This window comes from Bombina bombina, chromosome 3 (genome assembly GCF_027579735.1).
Source record: "Bombina bombina isolate aBomBom1 chromosome 3, aBomBom1.pri, whole genome shotgun sequence".
Lineage (NCBI taxonomy): Eukaryota > Metazoa > Chordata > Amphibia > Anura > Bombinatoridae > Bombina > Bombina bombina.
The window spans coordinates 1191476379-1191495390 of NC_069501.1; the positions used below are offsets into that span (position 1 = coordinate 1191476379).

At 34.8% G+C, this 19012-nt stretch overlaps 1 protein-coding gene across 2 annotated transcripts in view; it reads right to left on the reverse strand.

The window, feature by feature from the left end:
• FAT3 (FAT atypical cadherin 3) overlaps positions 1-19012 on the reverse strand; it is a 637515-nt gene that overhangs the window by 95035 nt on the left and 523468 nt on the right. For both annotated transcript variants that reach the window (XM_053708624.1, XM_053708625.1), the window contains exons 18-20: positions 16864-17662; positions 8362-8496; positions 2244-2401 (exon numbers count right to left, since the gene is read on the reverse strand). In XM_053708624.1, the coding sequence (XP_053564599.1) occupies positions 2244-2401; positions 8362-8496; positions 16864-17662 (1092 nt within the window). The remainder of the gene's footprint in view (positions 1-2243; positions 2402-8361; positions 8497-16863; positions 17663-19012) is intronic.

Genomic DNA, 19012 nt, shown 5'->3' on the forward strand with positions numbered 1-19012 from the left:
AAAAAAAAAAGTTATAATTTATATGATTAACAAAAAGGAAATCAAGGAGATATGCACTGAAAACCTTGTAAGCAGAAGTCAGGTAGCCTTTTTATTATAATACTATGTATTTTTTATAAATGGTATGACATTTTAGTTTGCACTCTGATATATTGTTATGAATGCAAAATGTATTCAAAGGGACATGAACAATGTGGCTGATCAGAAGTATCCAACAACCTATCTGCTGTGCCATATGAGTTCTGCAGATTCTAACATTTTCCTCTATTTTGTTTTCTAACAAAAGACACGCTTGTGTTCTTTAGCATTACTGAACAAAGAAAAGGTTAAAAAACATATTTCCAGCTAAAAATCACAAAATATTGTTTCTCTAGCACTTAGGAAACAGCGGTTGGAAAAGATAAAGAATTAAAGATTTATTCTTTTTTTTCAGTTCACAAATCATTCATGTAATTAGGTAACTTTCTCGATAAGCCACCTCTCCATTAAATTTAGTGATTACGCATAGAGATTATTCAGCAATCAACGATCCGCCTGTGCAGCCATTATATAAAAAATAATTCAGTTGTCTTTTTGATCTTGTGAATAATCAAAACGCATATCGTCTGGGACATAATGAGTTCTATTTTTTGCCTTTTTTTTTTATTAAATACAAAAAAAATATTTAACATACCACCTATCTTTTTTATCTTTAAATGTTCCCCATATAACATTATGTGAGTTTTATTTTATCTGTCTCTAAAGTAATGAAATTTAAACATGGCAAAATACAGTGTAGAGCTTTAATTACTTGTAATGACCTAAAAGGCCTATTCTGCTGAACAGTTCCGCTGAAAACTACCAATTTACATACAAAAGACTTTAAAAAAGCTTCAAAGAGTTTGTAAGGAGAAAGAAGCATAGAGCCTTCAATATTCTCCAGAGAAAGCTAGCACAAGTCTACTCCTTGCTTTGTTCTGTATTATGCACAAGAAGAAATGGTTACAATAATGATTTTGTCTTCTGAAGTACCTTAAAATGACAATTACTTACTTAAAATCTGTGAACTTTATATGATTTTTTTCCCTCCTGTGGAAAAGCTACAGAAGTCTAAAATGATAAAAACACAAACATACCAAAGCTCCATTTGTGTCTGGAGGAAAAAAGAATATGCTGAAAAAGAAAAATTTGCTAATACGGAGTCTTCAGGCTCGCCAGAAACAGGCCGCTGCTTCATAACCTGACCGCCTGCAATGAGGCGGTGGGCAGAAATCAACCCGATCTAATACGATCCGTTTGATTGACACCCCCTGCTAGCGGCTGCAAATCTGCAGGGGGCGGCATTGCACCAGCAGTTAACAAGAACTGGACTATTCCTTTAATCTGACACAATCTGCATTATTCCTGATACAATACATGCTGTGTGAGCAGGTGCGTTGTTGAAAGGCAGGTGAAAGCGGCATATATACATATGATTCGTGCACACCAAAAGCTATCACTGAAACAGTCATAATGTTTACTGAGGTCATGTTAGGCCCCTCCTCCTTCTACTTCCAGGAATCAATGTGGAGCATGTTGCAGTGTCATTGCACACCAGCCTCTCTCCGGCATTGGAAAAAACACAATTTTTAGATGTAAATTACAGGACATCTTGCCAAAATAAATAGTGTAGTACATTGGATTTTTTTATGCATGATTAACACACAGTTCCCAACATGCATATTTCCAGAATTTTACGATTTAGGAGCTCTTCCTCACTGTCCTTCACGCAGCTTGACCTTCAGTGCAAACGTCCCAATTTCTTCAGTGAAACCAAGGGCTGCTCAGTCTCTGCCCACAACCTGTCCCAACCCTGGCCAATCCCACCCCTAGGAATACCAGTAACTCCGCCCCCTCAGATCTCACATCCACCAACGGAAAACTCTCTTATGCAACCTACATATCCCAGTGCCTGACCGGGAAAATTTGGGAGGCTACTATTTTACTTTTAATTATCTGTTTATCTTTTGCTTTCATGAGTGTATATAAACATCCCCGTACAACACCCTTGCAAAACCACAAAATGCCTTTTTTCATAAATCTTTTTTTTTTGTTTTATCCAAGTTGCCATAAAATATTTTCACAGCAGACTTCTGATGGATTGGAGTGGAAACCAATGTGCAATTTTACTGAAATAATGTATCAAACATGGGGTTATTTTTCTGTTAAGCAAAGACACAATAAAAGTACTGTAACATGTTACATCTGCACATTAAATACATTACCTTAAGGATCATGCACGGATTTGCTCTTGTATACATAATAATAGCGCTATTTTGCAAAGTTCTCATTCGCAGGGCCAACTTGAACTCATCGTTCTTGCTATTTTCAGAAACACGGTATTTGATGTAGCTGTTTCCAGCGAAACTGAGAGAGGTGTGTCCTAAACAAAACAAAACGAAAAAAAGGTTTTTAATTTAGGAGCAGTTTTTCGAGCCTGAGTATCTGTCATGCAGTTATTGACATAGCAGGATTTAGGTTTTAAAGGGACATGAAACCCAACATTTTTTTTCTTATTTTTCATGTGATTTTAAACAACTTTCCAATTTACTTATTTTATCCAATTTGCTTCATTCTCCTGGTATTCTTTTTTGAAGAAGCAGCTAGGCACTATTGGGAGCTATCAGAAGACATCTGGTGAACCAATGAAAATAGGCATTTTTGTACAGCCACCAATCAGCAGCCAGATCCCAGTAATGAATTGCTGCTCCTGAGTCTACCTAGGTATGCTTTTCCACTAAGTATACTAAGAGAATGAAGTAATTTAGATAATAGAAGCAAATTGGAAAGTTGTTTGAAATCACATTCTCTGTCTGAATCGCGAAAGGAACATTTTGGGTTTCATGTCCCTTTAAGGATTTTGAGCAAAAATAGAATAGTTTAGGGGGTTAAATTATATTGTACACAACAAAAATCAGTACTTGTTCACCATTCCTCCTTTAAAACCAGGATAACCCTAAATGGAATGTTTAGGTGATTTATTGATGGTTCTGTTTTATGGGTGTTTTTTAATAGGACATTAAAGAGATATGAAAACAAACATTTTCTTTTGTGATTCAGACAGAGCATACAATTAAATTTGTTTTATTCCGATTTACTTCTATTATCAAATTTGCTTTGTTCCCCTGGTTTTCTTTGTTGAAGAGATACCTAGGTAGGCATCTGGAGCAATACATGGTAGGAAATAGTGCTGACAGCTAGTGCTCTTGTATATGGTTAACATTCTTGCAAAACAGCTGCTATATAGTGCTCCAGACCCTCCTAAGCTTTTGTCCCTGCATTTTAACAGAAAATACCAAGAGAAAGAAGAAAATTTGATAATAGAAGTAAATTGGGGAGTTGCCTAAATCGTATGCTCTATATGAACCTGTCCCTTTAAACACTAAATAAATGTTAGAAAGAATAATGCATTCAAAGCAAAGTGAGCTTGAAAATAAAATGAAGAAATTATATTAATTGTTTAAATATTGAAAAAACTATGTATAAAGTTTTCTCTCTCTGCTAAGGCCAATAAGGGGCGGCTATAAATGGGTCACTTGAGTGTGCAACTAATATTTGTGTGAATATAGCAGTGCTTCCTCTTCTAACAGCTATTGTTAAAGGGACACTAAACCCCAATTTTTTTCTTTCATGATTTAGATAGAGCTTGCAATTTTAAGCAACTTTCCAATTTACTCCTATTATCATTTTTTAATTCATTCTCTTGCTATCTTTATTTAAAAAGCAGGAATGTGATGCATAGGAGCCGGGCCATTTTTGGTTGAGAACCTGGGTTATGCTTGCTTATTGGTGGGTAAATGTAAGCTTCCAATAAGCAAGCGCTATCCATGGTGCTGAACCTAAAATGGGCTGGCTGCTAAGATTTACATTCAAGCTTTTAAAATAAAGATAGCAAGAGAACAAAGAAAAATTGATAATGGGAGTAAATTAGAAAGTTGCTTAAGATTTCATGCTCTATCTGAATCATGGAAGAAAAAAATTAGGTTCAGTGTCCCTTTAAATCCCACAATTTTCAGATTTAATTTTCAGGAAAAAGGCAAAAATAAATAATGAAAAAAGTGTTTTTTTACTGCATTGATTAAACATTTATATATAACAAAATGTGCCACATTTATTTTCCGGGCATTTAATTTCTTTTCTGAATCCAAAATAAGTTTTTTATTTTTTTTTACTTTTAAAGGACCACTAAATACAGTAGGATTGAATAATTAACAAGTGCATAATATAAAGACAATGCAATAACATTTACTCTGAATTTCAAATAAGCAGTAGAATTATTTTCTGACAATTTATCTTTTCCTTATTAGTCAGCCCCCTGTATCATGTGGCAGCAATCAGCCAATCACAGACTAGTATACGTATACCCTATGAACTTGTGCACATGCTCAGTAGGAGCCGGTGTCTCAAAAAGTGTGTATATAAAAAGACTGTGCAAAATTTGATAATAGAAGTAAATTGGAAAGATTATTAAAACTGCATGCTCTTTCTAAATCATAAATGTTTAATTTTGTCTTTAGAGTCCTTTAAAATGATTTTTTGTGCTTGTGGAGGTGCAGCCCTATCCATCAATTGTCATGAGTGTTTAACCTTATCAGTTATTGAGCAATGAATTCATAGGAATGTGTTGTGCACAAACATTAGCTTTAGTTTGAACTCTTTTATGGAGAATATTACATGTTTAATTACTGATATGTTTTATGGCTAATAGATATGTATTTTTAATTTACATTCCCTTAAGATAACTTCCTTTACATCTGAAAATTGAGAAAGAAAAAAGGATATAAAAATCTTCACAAACATATAATTATTATATCTCAAACATTTATATTACAAACATGTTATATAGGAGCTTTATTTTTATTTTTTTCAAACCGAATAAGCCGAAAAATGCAGGAAAGCATAAATAACTGTAAAAGGGGCAATGGAGTGATGAATTACATAACTACTACATTGCAAGGAACTATTTTAAATAATTAAAAAAAAAAATTCCACCAAAATGAACCAATCGGAAGCAATCAGTGCCCAAGACATTACTATAATTGGCTTTGCTTGCTGGGTGCATCTTGGAAAAGCACCATGTGACCAGGTCCATTTCTAACACTGTAAAATTCTAAAGTCAAATTATGGAAAACTTTTTTTTTTAAATCAGGGTTCTACATTTACCAGGCGTCAAAAAGTGGCATTACGCCAAAGAAAAGTGCCATAGCGCCTGGTTAAAGGTTTACTGCCATTTAAAGCTCCTTGCATGTTTGGGTATAGAAGCAGCTGCATAACCACTGCCCTTTCCTCTGATGAAATAACAAGCCCAGTGCTCTCCTACCCTTAACCTGATGCTTCAACTCCACGTATGCAGCAGCTAGAGACCGGGTTTTGTAAGTCACATGTGTGTGTTAAATTATTGCTGCCTGTGATCTAGGTGAACAAGGAGTTAAATCATTGCTGTACGTGTGTTAAGCAGTGATTAAACCCACTGATTGCCCCTTGTGTTCAGATTAATAAAAGGTTAAATCATAGGTGGGTGAGTATTCAGAGCAATCAAGTGGCTAAATAACTCCTGAACGTTTACTACAAAGCCGTAATTTAATCCTTTGTTTTCCTGAGTGTATTCAAGGGGTTAAATCACTACTGTATCCAGGAAACAAACAGGTTCAATTACTGATATAGCAATAGAGGGGTAAATTCTCTGCTGCCAGTACACATTTACATGGACCATCACTGACAAAATATATTACTGTTCATTTTTTTTGCATTGCTCTTAAATACAACATCTTAGACATAAATGAAATCAGTACTATTAGAGTCATTCCTCTATTATATTGTCACAGTCTTTCAATGCCTATTTTTATTAAAAAAAATCAAAACGTAGATAAAACAGTTTTTCATGGAACTTTTGTACTGCCTATAAGATGGCACATACTGTACAGATTCCGCCAGTCTAACCTTCCCCAGAGCTAGGTCAAAAGCAGACTTGGTCGTCACTGACCTTTCCTTGCATTACTGTAAATTCTGACATAAGATCATTAATCAGTAAATGCAGAAACGTCCTTAACAATTTATACGAACTGTCATTTTATGGTTTGCAAATTTTGATAAATCTTTCATGAGTCTAAAGGTCACTAGCAAAAGAAGTTTGTTAACTTCAAAAACAAATGCTTTTGCTATTATCAGTTAAGTGGGCCGATTTATTTTTTTTACATTGAGAGTTAATTCCTATTCTATGCGGTCTATTCACTGAAAAATGTAGAGCGAAATAGGATTGGAGAACTTGCCCCCCCCCCATATTAGGGAATTGTTATTTTTTCACTGTTTCATGGACCCAGGTACTGATCATGGAACATACTTAGCCACTGTTTACTGCACCTTCTGATTAGTGGACAAGCAAGTACATGGTACATAACCACCAATCAACAGGTTGCTCAGGCGCCAATAGTTTAAAAAAAAAAAAAAAGGTTAATGCTGGTGAGAAGATCTCAATTTTACCAACTCCTCATACAAAAAATACTAATAGTTGACTAGATTAAACAATCAGTATTGAAATAATGTTATTTCAATAGGGAACAACTTTAAAAAAAAAATCAACAAGGATTAGCATCCATGGCCTCTGGAAAAATAGAGCTGAAGAATAAAGACACATGAAAAGGGTTTGTCATAGTGCAGTTAGCATGCAAAGGGATATGATTGGCTATCAGCATTACTTATGGTGGGGGGAAGTAATGTTGGGAAAGTTGTGTTGGTGGGTACAGTATTAGCCATTAGGTGTATTTTCAGTGAGGGAAATCATGGTTGTCGTGGGGACAATTGGGCAGTAGTGGTTAGGGTTAATAAGCTTTATTTACTGATGTCTCAATAATATAGGTGTTATAGTGCTTAGGGGTCAGAAACTAGCTGACAACTGATCACCACTAATATTTAGTGGGCTGCATAAAGGGAGCTGTCGCTAAATAACAACAGTGAGTGTATATATCAAATCGCCAAAGTAGAGCCAGTAACACAAATCTGATTCACTGGATTTTAGTGACTACATTATAGAAATTTGCATAAGAATTAACAACTAATCACACTTGCGACCCTACAAGTATATGTGTTTAACTACCAGAAAAGGAATTAAACCCAGGATCCTCGTTGGATGCTGTGGGAAGAAGCCTGAAGGAAGAAACTTACCGATATCACAATAGGACGTGATAGGACTATGCTGGATGTACCGGAACTGTCTTACAGCTCTTAGTTTGTATAATCCTCAAGTGGGTGGAATTCTAGAGATTCCCTGTATTTTAAATTGTTTTAAATAAATCTCGTATATAGGAGACCTGTATTTCTGAGAGAGTTGTTATAGAGCTATTATCTTTGAGCTAATCGGAGCTCAGAAGAGCGTGAGCACCAGTGTTCTTATAAAGTGGATTGTCTATTATATTACAGTGTTGCACTATGATCCTGTATTCTCCTATTTTCTTTTGAGGTTTGAAGATTGAGCTAAAAGTAGCCACCAATAAGCAAGCCTATCCAGGGGGCTGAACCTAAAATGGGCTGGTTCTTAAGCTTTACATTCCTGCTTTTTAAATAAAGATAGCAAGAGAACGAAACAAAAATTGGTAATAGGAGTAAATCATAAAGTTGCTTTAAATTGCATGGTCTATCTTAACCATGAAAGAAAATTTTGGGTTTACTATCCCTTTAAACCAGTACCCAGAAGCAGAGTGCGTTCCTGCTGACACTGCAATCTGACAGTGAGGCAGCACTTTAAAGGTAAGTAAATGGAAAGGTGCATTCTGCATTAGTTTATATAAACAAACGGCAAATATAGCCGCAGGCAGCAGCATTTGGCTCTTTTACAAATAAATCATTATATAAACGAATACCGAATGCACATGTCTAATGGTTCTGTCCCTTTAATGTTGCAACTGTGTAGGATATCCTGGTCACTGTGCTTCTGGTCCAGTCTGATCTAGTCTGCTAATATGCTTATATTATGCGCAAACGTGATTTACCCGTATGTTATCAGGTTTATCATCAATTATATACTGCCATTATATATAATAAAATGGTGTAAATGATAATCAGTTTTAAAATACAGTAACATTATTAGCTAACTTGTAGCTGCGATACCTAATGTTATTTATTATGTCAATATTCAACATGCGTATTGTATTTCTGCATTTGGGGTTAGCCTTAGGGCTGCATTATGCTTTGGTTTCTCGTTACGCACTACCTTTTATTTCCACGTGCCTGCTGGGATTGTAACATACGCTACAGGTTTTCTTTTTTATTGAATTTGTACAAAATTGTGTAAGCGCAGCACATCATCACTTTATAGAAAAGAAAGTCTATTTAATAATACAATTGTACCTGAACATTCTCCGAGCTTGCCTGGCGGGCACTGACAGACAAAGGGTCTCTGGCTCACTTCATATCCTACACATTGCATATCCTCCGGACAAGGTTTATTCACACAAGGGTCTGATGATCCGGGACACAGTCCTCCTATTAAAAAAAAAAAAAAAAAAAGTTTAGCAAAAGAATAACACAGCTATTTATAAAAATATATTTAAAAATCCTATCTTGTGTATGTTTATGGATTTAAAGGGACACTGAACCCAATTTTTTCTTTCGTGATTCAGATAGAGCATGCAATTTTAAGCAACTTTCTAATTTACTCCTATTATGAATTTTTCTTTGTTCTCTTGCTATCTTTATTTGAAAAAGAAGGCGTCTAAGCTAAGGAGCCAGACAATTGTTGGTTTAGTACCCTGGACAGCACTTGTTTATTGGTGCTGTCCAATCAGCAACGACAACCCAAGTTGTTCACCAAAAATGGTCCGGCATCTAAACTTACATTCTTGCTTTTCAAATAAAGATACCAAGAGAATGAAGAACAAATGATAATAGGAGTAAATTAGAAAGTTGCTTAAAATGTCTTGCTCTTTCTGAATCATAAAGAAAAAAATTGGGTTCAGTGTCCCTTAAAAGGACATATAGCCATAAATGAAGAAAAAAAAAGTTAGAGCATTTTATTGTTTGCATATAACTATGGGGTCGATACCAAACGGTCATCTACAAAAATGGCATTGACTTTAAAGGGAAAGGAAACCCCCAAAAATTAGTCATTTGGATAGAACATATAATTTTAAACAACTTTCAAATTTACTTCTATTATCAAATATGCTTCATTCTCTTGTTATCTTTTGCTGAAGGAACAGCATTGCACTACTGGCCGTTAGCTAAACACAATCACAAGAGATAAATGTATACTGCACCAATCACTAGCTAGCTCCTACTAGTGTAGGATATGTGCATATTCATTTTCAACAATGAATACTAAGAGAAAAAAGCAAATTTGAAAACAGAAATGACATGCTCTGATACTTGCAAGTTTCATTATGACTTTCCTATCCCTTTAAAGGGACAGTCTACACCTTAGCCATCTTAAAGTCTTACCTAAGATTAAGTTGCAAATAGCCTCCTGCGCCTCTTTCTATATCATGCAGCAGAACGTTAAAAAGTTATTTTAAAATGAAAATTGTTTCTGGCCACTTTGAAATGGCTGCCAAGCTCCGCCCACTGATGACCTCATGATCTGGGCTGCATCTCTGCTGAATAGCATTGACAGTCTGTTGAATCCAACTAGTGAGCCTTTTGGGATTGGACACCACATGCAGCCCCAATTGTGATGTCATCTGTGGCAAGAAACAATATTCATTTTAAAATAACTTTTTTTACTGAGATACTGATGATTGTGCAAAACTGAGCACAAAGTGGGGTACAGTACTAAATCAGTAACACTCAATTTGTAATATGGACTTGTATATTAGACCCTTCATAGGTAAAGTCCTTCTTGGGAACTGCAAATCTTGCAGAACATGGCCGGTGAGACAATCATGAAAAATAGTGAAACTCGTCATTAGCAATAAGTTGCTCAGGATCTAAACTTCACCTATGTGTTTAACCTCTGTAGTAATGCAAAATGACATGCTCCAATGATTAAGAGCAAGTAATGTTTGTATTTGAGAGCATATTTTTACTAATTTTGTGAATCTTCTAAGCTTTTGCTACATAAACTGACTTATTTATTTATTTGTACAATTCTGATTTTAAAATTCATTTGAAACAGTTCCTGTTAGGCAAAGTAGGTTTTGATCATTCTCCAAAAATGACTACCTAACAAAATGCAGAAACATCAGTCAAGTATGTAAAAAGAAAAATATACAGTAAGGCGTTTACTTAAATAAGCCTCACCTGGCAGTAATGTTCATAAATGCTACTACAGCACTGAAATAGCTGTTACAACATATTTCAAGATATATATTATCTTTGAAAATAAGTAAATTACTGTTTTCAGAAATGACATGGTTCAATTACTAATCTACTTGAAGTCTTTAGTGAGCCCTTGAAGCAATGACAGGCTCAAATTTTCTATGAAGGAATTCAAAGTCACCACCTTTTGAATAAGACTGACTTTAACATAATCGTGTTTCTTGCATCTATTCCAACGTCTACCAATATAGCAATGCAATTATTGTAGGATAACAAACAGCCTACTGAGTTTTTATGGATGCGCGAACTATTATTTATGTACAGCATGAAACGATCACATCTCGCCAATTACTTTATTTTTGTTTTCCCAAAATACACTGCTAAAATGTCATCCTATGTTTATTCATTTTGTTTATCATTCATTTAAGCATTACATTTGATATTAAGCAAAAATCTTTGCAATTCAAAACACACTGGTTCATAGCTTTAAGTAAATTGTTTCTGCAGTTAAATAGTCAAGCATCTAAAATTCAATTAACTATGTTGTAGTGTCTAATCTGCCAGTTTAAAGTTTGCTAATATTAGTAGTCTTCATAGACTTTAATGCCCTATGTAAGGCATCTGCATGGTTCCATATTTCTTAACACTTAAAGGGACACTGTACCCAAAAATTTCCTTTCGTGATTCAGATTGAGCATGAAATTTTAAGCAACTTTCTAATTTACTCCTATTATCAAATTTTCTTCATTGTCTTGGTATCTTTATTTGAAATGCAAGAATGTAAGTTTAGATGCCGGCCCATTTTTGGTGAACAACCTGGGTTGTCATTGCTGATTGGTGGATAAATTCAACCACCAATAAAAAAGTGCTGTCCAGAGTACTGAAACCAAATAAAAGCTTAGATGCCTTCTTTTTCAAACAATGATAGCAAGAGAACGAAGAAAAAATGATAATAGGAGTAAATTAGAAAGTTGCTTAAAATTGCATGCTCTTTCTGAATTACAAAAGAAAAAAATTGGGTACAGTGTCCCTTTAAAGGGATACTAAACCCACATTTTTTTTCTTTCATGATTCAGATAGAGCATGCAATTTGAAGCAACTTTCTAATTTACTTATTTTTTCAATTTTTCTTCATTTTCTTGCCATTTTTATTTGAAAAGCAGGAAAGCCCATTTTTGGTTCATTGCCTGGGTAGTGCCTGCTGATTGGTGGCTTCATTTAGCCACCAATAGACAAGCGCTATCCAGGGTGCTGAAGCTAAAATGGGCTGGCTCCTAAGCTTTACATTCCTACTTTTTTTTAAAAAAAAAAGCAAGAGGACAAAGAAAAAATGATAATAGGAGTAAATTAGAAAGTTGCTTAAAATTGTATGCTCTATCTGAATCATGAAAGAAAAAAATTGGGTTTAGTATCCCTTTAATGGCCAGTCTTTCTATGGGGGTTACTTTTTCAATAGTGCAACACTATTTTAGGAAGAATGCAGGAGGGTCTAATAGTACAGGCTTGCCACACGCGGTGAGAGCCCCATTATTATAAACAGACAATCCCTTAACGACCAGTGATGTACAGGATACATTGTGGTCATTAAGGGGTTAAACAGCAGCAGTGGTGAGCAAGCTGGAGACTTATGAAAATATTGACATGTATGAGAATGTTAAAGTGACATAAAAGCAAAATGCTCTAATGTGTTGCATTTTATGACTGCACTATATTTTATATATTTAATTATGTATTTAACTCAAGCAAATGGATTAAACCCATAGTTAAAGTCAGCTCCAAAACAGCAATGCACTGCAGGGAGTTAGCAGAACGCATCTGGTAAGCCATTGACAAAAGCCATATGTCTGCTGCCACCAATCCCCAGCTAGCTCCCAGTAGTGCATTGCTGCACCTGGGCTTACCTAGGTATGCCTTTTAACAAAGGATTCCAGTAGAATTAAGTATATTTAAAAACAGAACTGAAAAGCATCTTAAAATGTCTATTCAAAGCCATGAAAGTTTAAAGGGACAGTAAAGTCAAAATGAAACTTCCATTTTTCAGTTAAAGTATGTCATTATAAACAATTACCATTTTACTGCTCTGAAGTTTGCTTTGTTCTTTTAGTATCCTTTGTTGGACAGTAAACCTTGATAGGCTCAGTAGCAGCAATGCTCTACTGGTAACTAGAAGAACAAATTGGGTGAGCCAATGACAAAAGGCATTTGAAATAAGCCACCAATCACCAGCTAGCTCCCAGTAGCCCATGAGAATCCCTGTACCTACTTTAGTATGCATTTCAACAAAGGATAAAAAGAGAACAAAATACATTTGATAATAGAAGTAAACTAGAAAGAAATCAACCTGATCGAATATGATTGGGCTGAATGACACCCCCTGCTAGCGGCCTATTGGTGCAATAATAAATGCCAACAGCGTATGCTGTCGGCATTTATCGATGTGCAGCGGACATGACCCGCTACATCATATCATGTACGCTCGCACTATGCAAAATCTACGCCAGAGTATTCAATTTTAAGCAACTTTCAAGTTTACTCCTATTATCAATTTTTCTTTGTTCTCTTACTATCTTTATTTGAAAAGCAGGAACATAAAGCTTAGGAGCTCGGCCATTTTATGTTAAGCAACCTGGATAGCGCTTGATTATTGGGGACTACATTTAACCACTAATAAGCAAGTGCAACTCAGGTTCTGAACCAAAAATGGGCCAGCTCCTAAGCTTTACATTCCTGCTTTTAAAATAAAGATAGTATGAGCACAAAGAAAATTTGATAATAGGTGTAAATTAGAAAGTTGCTTAAAATGACATGCTCTATCTGAATCATGAAATGTGGGTTTAGTTTCCCTTTAAGTCACTTTCTTTGGTATATTCTTATTGTATTGCTCCATTTGAAATATTGTGCGTACGTTACTGGGTTTTGTTAATAAAGTAGGTTTACACACAATGTACTGCATTAAACTCTACACACATAAAGCACAGATGTTTGCAAATAAAAAGATATAGAAAAAAATCTGTCCAGAAAGAAAAAGTGTGCACAGTATGCTCTGCGTGGTATTCAATCAGCCATATTTTATTTCTTTGAATATAGCACATCTGTGGCATATGGAGAAAAAAAAATCAATTCAAGATGTTCAAGATTAGAGTTAATTTATAGCTTCATGTTTCTTCACTGAACATAGTTATATGATATAACACAGCATGTCTAAAGAGACTCTGGATTTAAATCTAACCATGTTTTATGGGGGTGATATCACACAGATATAGCATTTGCTTTGCTGAATTTGCTGTACCTTTAATTCTAACTGTCACTTTTCAGCTCTTACCCTGTCAATCAAAGTTGCACAAAGTAACAAAAAAATTATCCTTAAATAACAGTCGTGAAAAAAATATTAATGGAAAGGCATCAGCAATAAATAAGAGTGGCACTGCTACATTTGCTAATGTTAAATGCATATATATTATCATTTATTATTTTTTTTATTCAATTTTTTTATAAGACATAAGTAAAAATATATTATAAGATAATGAACAGAAATACTAAACCTTTAAATTATTAACTATATCACAAAGACAAGTTTAATCTTGTGAAGCTCTCTAGAATGAATTCTACAGTTCAAGAAACCGCAGCAAAGGACATATAGGGACACACTTTTGCAATCACAGCTGTCAATCACTTTTGCCGACCTGGCCACTAACAATGGATTTAAAGACATTAAAAAGCATTGTATTATTGCACTATTGCTGGCATAGAGCTACATTTACAGTATTATATAACTCATGCAATGGGGACGTAAAAGTATTTTAAGAAGGAAAAAAACAAACACTACATTGCAAATGATCTACATACAAAAAAAATCTAACAACATCTAAAACTGTCATTTTATGACTCCATTTGCATTGTTCTGAAGGTTAAGAACACCGTAAAAAACACATGCCTAGATTACAAGTGGAGCGCAATAATATTAGAGCTCTTGTGCGCTTTCATTATTCAGATAGAGAATACAATTTAAAAAAGGTTTCCAAGTTACTTCTATTATCAAATTTGCTTTGTTCTCATGTTAGTCTTTGTTGAAGTGATACCTAGGTAGGTAGCGTGCACATGCCTGAAGAACTAGATGAAAGGAAATAGTGCTGCCACCTAATGCTCTTAGTAATGTATAACATTGTTGCAAAACTGCTGCCACCCTAATGCTCTTGGTAATGTATAACATTGTTGCAAAACTATTGCCATATAGTACTGGAGACACGTGTACACTCTTGAGGGTAGATTTATCAAGCAGCGGATGCTGCAATCTATCAGGTCCACCTGAAACTTAAGTTAAAAAGGTGGCAGACTCCAATCATCCCGATCAGATATGATCAGGAAGGATGATTGACACCCCCTGCTGGTGGCCGTAAATGTGCAGGGGGCAGCATTGCACAAGCATTTCACCAGAATTGCTTGTACAATGTTAAATGCCGACAGCATTTAGCGATGTTGGGCGAACATGATGCTACAGCGGATAATGTCTGTCCAACATTTGTTAAATCTACCCCTTGAAGTTACCTTCCTGCTTTTCAAGAAAGAATAACAAAAAAACTAAGAAAAGTTGATTATAGAAGTAAATTGGAAAGTTGCTTAAAATTGTATATTATGAATCATGAAAGAAAAAAAAAACATGGATTTTATGTCCCTTTAAATCAATAGTGTTCATATTACAGGTTGAAAGCCTCAGCCAAACTAACATCTGGAGGACGAATAGTTTGGATGTGCTAAACCCTTCTCTCCATAGACTTCTGTGGAGCAAGATACAAAACCCTGTACGGGCTTATGCTCACTCGCTAACCCGAAGGTGCCAAGGAGTGTTGAGAAATACTTGAAATAGCATTGTTCTTCACTATATATTATCTTCATTATCTATCTATCTATCTCTTTTATTTATCTATCTATTTATCTATATTCTATATATCTCTTTTATCTATCTATTTATCTATCTTCTATATATCTATCTATCTCTTTTATCTATATATTATCTGTCTTCTATCTATCTGTCTCTTTTATCTATCTATCTATTTATCTATCTTCTAGATATCTATCTATCTCTTTTAAATATCTATCTGTCTTTTTTTCTATCTTCTATCTATCTAATAAGGAAAAATGATAAATATACTCAAGAGCTTTTTCAAAGGGTATGCTCCTTGACTGTAGATAAACATAAATGGGCTGCCTAAAAGACTCCACATGCTGTGTCATAATACAGCCTCAGGCTACTCAAACCTACATAGAGGCTATATGGTGAGAGTAAGCTGCAGCAATACTGAAGACGAATCAGTATCATAGCTAATAATCACACTACAAACTGATTATTGTAATGACAGCATATCTGCTAGTATAATAATTACCATTACACTGTAAAACTCTCTGCTCTTTACTACTATGAACACAGGGAAATAAAAGAAGGCTTCAGTCTGTTAATTTGTGTCTATTCAAGTACTATAAATAAAAGTTTAGATCTATTGGGATCTCTTTACCAGTATGGGCTAATGCTTTCCTAATTTGTTTTCAATGGCTAACCTATGTTTACCATTTCATGTAACAAGAAAAGATTGTTCCCATCCCCTCTCAGCAAACATGATGAATGGCTAAAACAATAGCCACAGCTGCTGTTAAGCTTATAGTTCTCATGCTAGACCTGCATTTCCCCAGTAATGTATAATTAAACAGAGAAAGCTTCTACCGTTTTATGCTGATTTCCTAAAAATACAATCACCAACAGCAAGGCAGAAAGCTATTAGCGCTGTGGAATCTGTTGGCACTCTACAAATAACAATAATAATAGTGTAAGATTCATTTATTTTTACGCTAAAAGGGGCAGTGTACTGTGATTTTTTTTTCTCCTCTTGTGTTCTCAGTTATCCATTTTATCTACTGAAGTGTAATAAGTTGGTTACAAAAATATCCTTTACCTTTATTTTGTGATTTCAAATATCAGCTTTTGCCTGCTTTATTCCCAACTATACTGAAAATGTCAGCACATAAGTACTGGTTATAGTTAAGCTACATGAAAGAGATGGTCTGCAAAATGTCACACTCTCAGTTGTTGTGGAAGGGAGTGAGAAGCACTAAAATGTTTATTTTCAATTGTTCTTTGTATGGGACTTTATGTTTATAGTAGGAGATAAGACAAGGTGGACTGTGTGTATAAAACAAAATAGATAATGAGGTCTTATCTCCCTGCAAGCTCAGCAAATTTGATTGGGTTGTGGTTTAAATTAGCAGAAACAGCTATTAATTAGATACAACTAAACGATCAATTTCCTATGTATTTTACACTCTGGCTCGCATAACAAGTGATTGGAAACACATTAAGGGTAAACTAATTTTACAGTACAAAGTCCCTTTATTGAATTAAAAAAAAAATATATCATACAACTTGGTGGCTGCGAACAATTGTATTTATACCGACTGATTTAAAAAATGAATGTGCTAATGCCTTTTTTTTTAAGATACGTCAAGAGGCATAAAAAATAATGACAGCTCTTATGATATATATTGCCTTGAGAATTGCTTGACAGGGTAAGATAACAAATAGGTGTTTTATGAAAGGAGCGTACTCACCATTACAAACGCAGCGCACATTTCTGTAAAAGCGTGGGCATACAAAACTAATCCGAGCTGTGCTGTAGGTCATTAAAGAATGGGAATCTATAGACAAGGTTTGCTCGCAATGTTGCTCCTGACAGTCCAATCCAGAGCAATTCTTTTCCAAGATAGTGGAGATACGAATCACATTTTCCAAATGTCTCCTTGCATTTGAAAGCTTCTGAATCAAATAAGCAGGCTTATAAAAGCCACCGTTTTGCATTTGCACTGCAAAAAGCATGTCAAGTTGGCTTGTGCCTGTTACTGGCTGTACACTGATTATATGGAGACTGTCTTCTTTCTGTGTTAGAACTGCGTTACGAAGAGTACGCCGGAATCCGTGCATGTGAAGGCCAACAAAATCCTCTGGAGTTATATTCTCAAAACGAATAGTAACAGCATTGTGTAGCATATCCTGAATTAATTGCTCCACATGAACTGTAACATCTATTGACATTTGGTACCGACCGTCACTAACGGAAACATTCAACGTGTATTTTCCACCATCCAAACCTCCTAGAGCTATAATCTTTCCATCGTGATTGTTCACTTTAAACAAACTTTTTTGCTCAGATTTTAGACTGTAGGAAAGGACGTCATAAACGTCTTGATCTGTAGCGTGAATCTTGCCGATTACACCACCAGGAAAGTCATCTTCCATGGTGACAATATAAATTTCCAGTGGGATGGCCGAAGGCTTGTGAACGCTTTCCTCAATCACTCTGACCCGAACGAAGGTCTGTGAGGTTAAGGTGGGCTTACCTGAGTCTTTCACCTAATAAAATAAAATAAAAATATTATAATAATATATATTGCTGACATAATTACTTTTTTTTTTTTACTTTTGTGAGATATTAACCCCTTAGCTACCTAAGGAATATATTAATGCTCTCCCTGATAGACAATGGGTTAAAAACTAAGTAGCTCATGTATAAATTTCAAAATTTGTTTAGTATTAAGACTTCTGAACATTGACCATAAAAGAAACACTTAGATTTAGCCGATGAAAAGGAGTATACTTAATCCTCCATATTTATTCAGTAACCTGGGTGCTGTTAATGTATCATATTAAATAATAACAAAAAAGTGGTCAAACTCCAAGATTTTTCAGGAAGAGTCCCGGACTACTTAGAAATTGCAGTGGACAACTTAGAAATTTAACTTTTTCCTATCTTTAACATTAAGTGGACTACTAACTTTTCCATCTGGGCTAATAGTTTTTAATTTCTGACTAGTAAACCATAGTGATATTTTTCTACCCCTGTATATAAACATAAAAATTTAGTAAGACTTAAAATCGAATCACAATAAATACTGCAGATAAAATTTAATTAACAGAACATAGAATTATAGCAAAGTCTCTTTAGGGACCTTGGTAATTCATTCTACTGCATTATATGTAACATTTGTGGTTATACCTGCAGTGACAAACCTAGATTTACTTGTCACAAGAAATCATTTAGCCTAAAATGTCTGAGCCAAATTATAAACCATCCAAATATTGGCATCAGCTTCAACGTGTGCTGGTTGATCTAACATTATCATAAAGGGCTCCATTTACCAAGAAGTATTCAGCTTTGGAGATCCTTCGGTGCAACCTCTGACTCTCTGTGACATTCAAATAATGGGTGCACAGACCCTTGTAGCATATGTGCATATGCTGCTGAAAAACGAATAATTTTTACAAGAAGCATTTTCACTAATGAAAACATAAAAAACACCTCTATTCAAAATTGAAATGCACCTGTGCACATTTAAAATTTGACCTTGCTATAAGAGACCCTTATATGTGTGTATCAGACCTGCATATAACTGCATGTCGTGCTATAGGAGGGCTGCTTCTATGAACTGGAGAAAAAAAAAAAAAAAGTACTGATTTTATATATTAAAAAAAGAGTTTTAGCTTCCTATAAGCTTCTGTTAGTTTATGACAATCTGTTTTCAGCTTTTTCTTGTCTCTTTATCCTTCAGTAATTTCAAAATATCTCTAAATCAATATATTGCCTCAAACTAAGGGATTGTACTAGGTTTAATAATATTTATCTCCTCTATCGACGTGGAGCATCCACTTTTATTGCATTAGATTTAATGCAACATAACACAGGTCTAAATTTATAAATACATG